General features: G+C 41.1%; 1 protein-coding gene across 2 annotated transcripts in view; it reads left to right on the top strand.

Moving 5' to 3' along the window:
• The first annotated feature begins 1,045 nt into the window (after window positions 1-1,045).
• Window positions 1,046-9,526, top strand: part of LOC117137093 (metabotropic glutamate receptor 2) — a 46,980-nt gene continuing 38,499 nt past the window's right edge. The window contains exon 1 of one of the 2 annotated variants that reach the window (XM_033298378.1): window positions 1,046-2,336. In XM_033298378.1, the coding sequence (XP_033154269.1) occupies window positions 1,046-2,336 (1,291 nt within the window). Of the gene's footprint in view, window positions 2,337-7,150; window positions 7,190-9,526 lie in introns of those variants that run through there. The other variant, XM_033298379.1, reaches the window with a different exon arrangement.

The raw sequence follows: 9,526 nt of genomic DNA, 5'->3' as shown, positions 1-9,526 counted from the left end.
TCAGTCCTGAATTGCATCCCAAAAATTTAATTAATCTCATCAATTTGGACTGACAGGCATTGGTCCTTCTGCAGTGAGGAGTGACATTCCTCAAAACGTGAATAATGGAGATATAAACTGGAATGCGCACGATGCGTATTTATCGGGGCAATGGTATAAAGCTATTATTATTTTAATTTTCAATAAACTATTGTTTTCCGAAATGAATACCCATTTAATTGGGTTTGTTTTGTGTGTCCAACCAATCAGCAAATTAGTTTGGATTCATGACTATTTATTGCCTACGTTTTCGTAGGAAAGTAAAAAACAGGTTTATACTTCGAATAAGGATAACTGACATACAATTTTATTTCCAAAACTTTATAAATAGCATTTTGATTAGCTTAGCAATAAAATGCAATAAAATCTATATAAAATGTTGACGAAACAGTCGCTAGGTGGAGCTTTAAAGCACTCGATCTCTTTAGTTTTTACATTATACATTAAGATTTGCATCAGATAGTTTATCTTTTCAACAACATCTCCTCGTTGAGAGGATAACTTTAGCCAAAACGAAAGCGTCTGTGCGCAGCTGTAATAATACAAATGTTTGGCCATTTTTATGCATATTTTCACTGCTCATTAAACTGGCTTAACTACCAACATTTATAATTCACTTCCCTTCCGTTTCTGGTCGTTGTGTTTTCCTATTTATATCCTGGCTAACTTGAGTTTCCACTTGCGTTTTATTTTTCAGCTGTGCAACAAAGTTGGCAGCCCATAAAAATGCTCTGGACTGGAGTGGGCGAAAATTAGCAGCCACATCAATTTCAGCGCGGCGAGTCAAACTTAATTAAAACGCGTGTTGGACAGACAAATTTTCGGACCCTGTCGAGACTTAATTGAAATTTAACCAACCGCTCGCACCGCGAAGCAAATGCGTTGGCTGGCACTGCTCCTCCAGGCTCTGCTGCCCGGCTAGATTGCCCACGTCCATGTCGAAGTCTATGTCCAAGTCCTTGCCGCACTGATCGCCCACTGCAGCTGAAGTGCACCAGGAATAACGATGCCGCCGCTGGTGCTCGCGTTCATATTGCTGCTGCAGCAGCAACAATTGCTGGCAGGCAGCGCGACCGACCAGCAATTAGCCGGGGCGACTGATGACGGAAGGTCGGCCGCCGCATTAAGCGACAATTTAAATTCAACGCTTGTACTGGTAGCTGGTAAAACCATAAAAGCCATTGAGCGACAGACGAAAGCTGCAGATAGGGTGGCAGGCGGCGCGACGGATAAGTTGCAAGTGACACCTGCAAACCAATTACCTGCGAACACAGCGGCTACCTCCACTCGCCCAGCTGTGCTCCGTACTTTGGATTCCTTTATGGCCGCCACAATGGCAACCGGAAACCAGTTGGGACCAGGCGCACCAAGGGGGATGAAAAGTGCGGCAACCTTAGAAGCAAACTCGACAACAACAGCACCTCCACGAGCAGCAGGTGTGTCAGTAGCAGCAGCAGCAGCAGAAGCAGCAGCAACAGCAGCATCAGCAGCAATAACTGCAGCAATTCAAGCCACGGCGGCAACATCGCCGACTCGTGAGCAACACACGCTGCCCCCACGTCCCGCAGTGGGGCAAATGGCACGGATAAATGTAGCAGCAACAATAGAATACCAAATCGGAAGAGCAGTGATTCCGAGCCCGAGCACAACAAACAAGGCCGAGACACCAGCAACACCCTCTGCCACATCCACGCCCAGTCCCACGACAGAAATATTGCCAGCAAAAACAAAGCGCAGCGAGTCGGACAAGACCAATAAGATTGGCCAGAGTGTTCAGAGGGACGATATAAAATTCAATCCGGATGCCGCACTAACCCATGGCTATGCAAATGCCACAGAGGCGTGGCCAACAATGACAACTGCCAATATTGTGGCAGCGCCAGCCGCACCGACCATATCGCCGGCACTAACGAGCACGGCGACCAGGATTGGTGGCAAGGCGGTGCCCACGCCCCGTTTACTCGGATCCGGTGCTCCGAATGTGGCCCAGATACTGGCCAAGTCCCTGGACAGTCCGTCCCCGTCATCGTCATCCGGCTGGCCGGTTAAGCACGCCGCTGTGCTCGAGGGCGATGTTATATTGGGCGGCCTGATGATGGTCCACTCGCGCGAGGACAGCATCACCTGCGGACCCATAATGCCGCAGGGCGGCATCCAGGCCTTGGAGGCGATGCTGTACACCTTGGACCAGGTGAACAAGCAACAGCTCCTGCCGAACGTCACTCTGGGCGCCCACCTGCTCGACGATTGCGACAAGGACACCTACGGCCTGGAAATGGCTGTCGACTTTATTAAAGGTAAGTGCATCCCGCTTTTCGGCGCTTTCCCCAATTAAGTTCAATCTGAAATGGGCTTGAAAAATATATTTACTTATATTTACGCTGCTAATTAATGAGCGGAATACTCAACAATTTGCTAAAAGTGCCGTTCCTGAAATTAATTAAATATTTCTGAGAAGTACAATAATGTATAAATAGTAAAGTGGGCGTTGGAATCTGCAATTAAATAGTTCTTTATAATTTTTTGCAAATGACGCTGATATATGTGTGTAATAATTTTACCATTAACAGTTTTTGATTAAGTAAAATTTTGTTGTAAAATGAGTTTAAAGTTTATAAAATAAATGAGTTTAAATTGCTAGATGGAACCTTTTCCTTTTGACAAATTTACCAAGAACCGAATTTTATGTTTCTCCAAGCTATTCGGCAATTTATGGCTAAACAACTTTTTCCTTCCATTTATTAAACTTTTTCTGTTGCAACAATTTTTTCTTTCAAATTACAGCTTTTATTTTGATTTGTGTGGCAGGTCATAAATTAAGAAAAAGTTGTTTCCAGGGTGGTATACCACAGTAATGCGGCTAACCAAATAGCAATAGCCATACGGATAAAGCTCAGAAACGATTTAATTATACCATTAAGATTAAACTCCGCTCTTTTACCAGCAATGTAGAGAATGGCTTTAAAAAATAGTTACTTGTTTATTTTGCAACACCAAATTAAGTCTTTCTCTTTACTTATTGTATACGTCATTCTTCGATTTTTTCCACGAAAGTCTCGTGTGGGGCAGGATTTAAAAGGGTTTGTTTGATTGCTTGGAAAAAAGTGCATATATCACACATTTATGCATTTTGACACCGGTGTAAATAAAACTTGTGGGTGGTTCTACCCAGCCATGCCGTGGCCAGATTTTTTAAAGTTTTAATCTCCAGACAAAAAAGTGGTGAATGAAATTTAAATGTAAAATAATATTTACAAAGGGTAGTAAGTGTCTGAAACGAACGAGTGTGAAATCCAAATGAGAATCTCAGAATCCGTGTAAATGTATTTAAATATTTGCTTATTCTACATGTACATGTTTAATAAGTTCCCTACGGGTCTTGTGCCCTTGACATCGACTCCACATTGTTCATTACGGACTCTTGTGCTATAGAAAATATCACAGGAAGGCATTTTGCAGGAAAATGCAAACAATGCACAGCAAATAATCCTCCCACAAATTGAAATCGTGGTTTGTTCATTTGCATGGCCGTGTCATTAGCATTATTACCTTCAACAAGTATTGAAGACCACCATTGTACACCACTTTCAACTTTCACTGAATAACGATTGAATCGTTGTTATCTTTCGTTTGTGTGCAAATCGTTTGCCAATATACACGCAAATTCCATGTTTAAGTTCCATCGAATTCAATTGTTGCCTTGCATCACTACCGGAAAAGGGAGTCGCCCGCCCACTTTTCCGGCATTGGTATTGACTTTGTCTGTTTACCGAACCGCTTTGGGGCACAACACCGCAAAGCAGTTTCAAATTGTTTAAAAGGTAGTTCCCTTAGCGAATAGTAGTAAGTAAATATAACCGGAAGTATAATTTTTGCATTTCATACATATGTATTATATACATATTACTTAAACAAGAAACAAGTTGAAGCCCATTAGATGTTTCACTGAATATATGTGTTTTTAACTGTAAGTTTAAAACTTTATTGATGGTCCCCCAAATTTGTTTAAAAAGTAAATTGCGCGAAACCTAACATATGAGCTACAATAATAAAATAGGTTCTAAGTTAAGTTGTATTAAATATTAGGGCATTTTTGCTAAAATCAGTGGTTTAATATCTTGGCTGCCCGCAAATACCACTTCTGTTTATTTTTGAACTATTTATTTCAGCATTTTACTACGGCTATGGAAAATGGCCACAATGCAGCGTTTATGTTCGGAGAATGAGAACCTTTAAAGCATGTATATATTAACGATTTATAAATTACAAATCAGTAGTGCTATTTATTGAGTTCCATGGTCTACAGGATTCCGTGTGGAAGCTATGTTAGTCCCGTATAACAGTCTGTAAGCTTTTGCGTGGTTTGAGTCTCGGGTTGAAATCCAAAGCATGGTTCAGGTCCAGGGACTTTTGGGACAATGAAAGCACAGTAACTACAACAGTGTGGAATGCGTAGAATTCGAACTTTGTGGGTCTTTTTTTTGCAAGTTGCTTCGCAATTTTTTTCGTGGAAGTGCATGCTTCTTATTCTTCTTCTTCGAAAAAAGAGAAAAAGGGAAAGCTCTTTTCTTTTCCCTTATTTCTTATTTCACGAAGAAAAGAAAAAATGAGCCCTTTTTATTTCTTTTCAACGAAAAATCGCGTCTTAATGCTTTTCCGATCTGGTAACCCTGGTAACACGTGGATTTTAAAACCATGCGATCACTGGATAATACAATTTCAATTGTAAATAAATTATAAATTACAAACTGCCTTTTGCTCTACGGCCTTTTTTTGGAAAGTTATAACCGTCGCCGAATTGTAAATTATATTTAATTAGGGCTGCATTTCTAATGCAAAACGGTGCTCAACTTCTTTTTATCCGTTAAAAAAAAAAAAACCGAACCGTAAGCGGCAGCAGCACCAAACATTCAATTGCATTTTCCTCAAATTTTTTCCATTGCAGATTTCGGCGTCTTTTCTCTTTTGTCTTCCCTCTTTTTTGCCGACGCTTTTCCTTCTTTTCCGACTTCCCTAAGACTTTCGCACATATGCGGCTTTGTGCGTGCCTGAGTGTTTTGACTTCTAACCAGGATTTCTGGCTTGCTTTGTCTAGTTTCCTGTGCCTGTTTAATTTGTGTGCCTTTACGCTGGCTAAGCGGGGAATTATGTTCATTCCCATTTCGGCTGGGCTTTCACTCAAGTTTTGATGGGGATAATTGAAGTGTCTGTGGGATGTAAGGCAGAACCTTTGCCTTAACAAATTTTCGAATGCTAATATACGGTGTATATCGAAAGTGCTAAGCTTTTTAGTTTTACTAATTCACATTCACGGGTCCCTGAAAGTAGATTTCTGATCAAGATCCAGTTGATCCAGTGTGTTTAGTATTTCTGTGTTATTCTGGTCAAATCTATTTTCTCTGTACTATGGGCGAATGTCCACTTTTTGGTATGGGTATATTTACTCATACTCCATTTAATGGCAGTTAATTTACATTTTAACGTCATTAACATTTTTTTAGAAGTTTTCTCATAGTTTACTTTATTTTCGAAAGATATATCTTTTCACAGTCAAACAATTTCACATTAATGATTTCTTCTAATAAGAAACAAAGCATTAGTACTGTTTCCCGACTATCAGATGAAGCTACAAAGCTAATTAACAGTAAAGCTACTGACTTTGAGATTGCACTCACATCGACTTAGATATAAATGCTTTATGTCCGAATAGATTTATTTATTGTACTCTACGTGTAACTGGTATTAAGGTATTAAGTAACTAGTAGCAATGTGGCAATTTGAATAAAGAAGAGAATTCAGTTATGCAAAGCAGTTGAAATTCATCGTTGCGCTCTCTACTGTAAGGCAGAAAGCCAATTTCCTTAACTTTCGCCTGAACTTCCTACGAACTTATGCTCAAAATACCTACATATTGTTCCAACATTTAAATTGGCATGGCTTCTTGAGTGGTCGCTTTTTCAATCTCTTTCATCTTGAGAAGTTCCAGTTACATTATGAAAGAGTTTAATCATTCTCAATCTCTTTCATTTTGAGAAGCTCCAACTCCATTTTCAAAGGGTCTAAACGTGGGCCGACGTAAGCATTTTGTCCTCTGCTGCAATGGCAATTTCAGATTGTCCTGCAGATGCCATTGGCTACATTGTGTATCTTCTGCACAGTGAGTTTGTATTTTGTAAGGCTGCACTTCTAGATGATGACCAAGATTTTTTAAAAGACTTCTATTTCTGTGATTGTTGAATGAATAAATATTGTAATTTATATATTCAGATACTCTATACTTGTTCCTAAATAAACTATTGTTTTATATTCGGTCCCACAAATGTAATTAGCAATTAATTGTCCGTTCTGGTGTTTTTAAGTCTATTATGCATTCGCAATTATTTTTTATGCAATGCCAGCTCGCCTGTGCAGAAATCAATTTGCCGGAATGCTACTAAACCAGTCGCACAATGGCGGGAAAAGCAAACATCGGCATAAGCAGCGATTCCATGAAAGGCAATAGTTGTCGGCCGTAAACGACGAACAGTCAGAATGCATAGTTCGAGGAGGTTGAGGGGGTGGACGATTTGGCAGGACATCTCTTGCGGCCAGCCCCCACCACCACCCCCAGGCGCATGCTAACAAGTGTTTGTTCCATTCATAAATTCTACTACGAGTACGAAGAGACCCGAGCAAATGCACGAAGTCTTATTTCTGTCCTACGGTTTTAGCACACCCCGGTCGTGTCCTTATTTTAGAACACGGCTCCTGCCATCCTGTCTGATATCAGTGGAAGTTCAGTTCCACGCCGGTCCTTTAACAGCGCACACGTCCGCGGTGGCTAACCTGGCCTGATTCCCAATCCTTATCGGGCGGAAGACTGTAAACTATCGTCGGGGGATAAAGCACGTATGAAGTGGATGTGTCGAGGATGTCGTGAATACGTGACAAACAAATATACAACTAAATCAAATCCAACGAAGCTTAAACAAAACAACTTCATTCCCTTTAAATAAATAAAATTACCATAATTCCGAATTAACAATACATAAAAGAGTGACGGAAGTCCAAGGCTCTAAAATATGCAAATGAAAAATGGTGTAAATTCATATTAGATTTGTCTAAATTTCTGCTAGAGTTGAACTTTATTATCAAATAAACTTTGTGTATGGTAAGAACTAAAGCAAAAGCCATAAATGTGCAGTTAAATCTGGCCAATGAATGTCGCAGCAAGTGAAAGCAATATTACCAAATCTAAGCAAACAAATCTAAGCCAAACAGATCGAGAACCCTATTGCAAATTAAGTGTAAGCCACTGGCTTTGAGTCCTTCAGAATTAAGTTGCTACTGCCGCAGCTTAATAAATCTGGAGACGTCTCGCCAGGCAAAAAGATAAATCTTAAGGAAGGCCGAAACTAATTTCATTATCAAAATATAAACACGAAGTCTGTGCAGGTCAGACTTTGGTTAACCTTTCCTTTTTCTGTTGGGCTGTAGACTTTTGGTTCGGCCTGGCAGCAAAAAAAAAGGACCAAACAAATATTAATTAATACAACTTCTGAATTATTTTTGGGGGAAAAGTAAATTTGGCCGGACACTGCGAAATAAATCTGAACACAGAAAGTTGGTCAAAGTTGGTACTTAGCTACATTTTTTTTACCTTAATTATAAGTTGTTGGGAATTGGCACAGCAATTCGTTTTAAGGTCTAAAATAGGAAAAGTTTGACAGGCGAATCTGAAGTGGAAGCATTTTAATTAAAGTGAGCAGCAGGGGAGTGATGTGTTGTCATGCCTTTAAATAAAGTGCCAGACCGAAAATCTGTGGAAGATTGAATTAAAGCTCTGTGGATGCTACAGTTGCCATTCTTTTGGATTCATTCATTTGAGAAACGTCCGTCGACGGGCAGAGTATCTCGAACGAATTATCACACACACGCCGTGTGTGCGGCCCAGGTGTTCGGATAAACTTTGCTGCCAGGCTACAGCAATTAGCAGTATTTAGGTGTAATTGCGAAATTATGCAAAAATCACAGACTGCCGGCAGCTCGTTGGCAGATAAGAGGGAATTGGAGTGACGAAAAAGGAAATGGTCCCATAATTTTTAGCACAAAATAAGCAAGCAGGTGTGTGAGCTGATTGTCAGTTGGCGCAGTCCTGCAGCCACAGGATATTCCATTTCCCAGCCCGACTTGCTGACATTTTGTAATTTTATGTTCGTTATTTCTGACCTTCCTGTCACCCCTTAAGCGTATTAGAAAAATGCCATGGGCCAGCGATAATTGCCAAAGTCTCGGCCATTTTCATTCTCCAGGACATGTCGGCTTTTAATGATAGTTTTGGGACCCGGTCGCCGGAATGCTGGGAGCTTCTAGGCCTCGATCACGTAGCTGTGATAAATGCCCAAGCCGGAGTCTGGGTTTTGTCGTCTTTCCTTCGAAGTTGCTGACCAATTTTTGGCTAAAGTCCGCTTTTGACCTGGCCTTTGTTTAATTGCAAAATAGGGCAATTAATAAACTTGTCTGGCGAAATCCCAGCCTTTCCATTACCTTTATTTACCTTTGCTGCTGTCGTCGGTCGTTTCAGCAGTTTTGTCGCCTCCACAGAGGTCCGTCGGCACAGGAAGCAGGTCGAATTAAAGGAGTATAGGAGCGACAGGACGAAATGTGATATTTAATGGTGCAGTTTAAAGTTGCAACCTTTTCACTTTCACAGCACTAAACGAGACCGTGGCGCTCATTCATTTGACTAATTGCGTTTTAATGCTTTTGATAAATAATCTTTAAGATATTTCGAAGCATAATATACAAAAAACGAAGACGGGTGGTAATTAATTCACTTTTACATGCTCGGCACTGCACTGAGGATGGCGAGATTGCAACTAATGAGCAGTGAGTGACGTGGTTGTGAGCCACTGGCAAGCAGAGAAAGCAACTAATTAGCAAACAAATTCGGGGAACTGAAGGCGCTACTACATGCTTTTTGTATGAATGCTGCGGAGATGTCAACATAAATAATCATGCTGCCGTTCAACGGGGCGTATGCTCAATAATTAAAACGAATTAGTGTCTCCTAATGAGCATGCAAGCGGGCACTTTTCTATTAATTTATTTATGGCCCGACAGAGCCATAAAGGCGGAAACGTAAATACACTTTGACTCTGCTCCTGCTGCTACTTGCGCTCGACCTGTTGCCCCCGTGGCCAGGCCATTAATTCTCATGAGTAAAATAATTAGAAAATCAAATAGAAAAACGCCACGGCGGCCCTGCGTCAAATGTTTTCGCGGAACTCGGGTGCTCCGCTTGTCGAGTTGTTTGGTTGTCGGCTTGCATCGCATCCGGCGGAAGCGGAAATGGCGCAACTGTGCTAACCTACAACTTGCGCGTAAAGTTAAGCAACTGCAAAAAGTTTCAGTTCCAATGCTGCCAACGGGAGGGCGTGGCAAGTGCTAGAGTGTAAGTTCGCCGAGGGAATTCGCTACATTGCCCTCAGAAGGCAGCAAAAAGTTT

The sequence above is a fragment of the Drosophila mauritiana genome, chromosome 2R, assembly GCF_004382145.1.
Source record: "Drosophila mauritiana strain mau12 chromosome 2R, ASM438214v1, whole genome shotgun sequence".
Lineage (NCBI taxonomy): Eukaryota > Metazoa > Arthropoda > Insecta > Diptera > Drosophilidae > Drosophila > Drosophila mauritiana.
The sequence above is the reverse complement of the archived record's forward strand: the minus strand, read 5'-3'. Positions and strand labels throughout refer to the sequence as shown.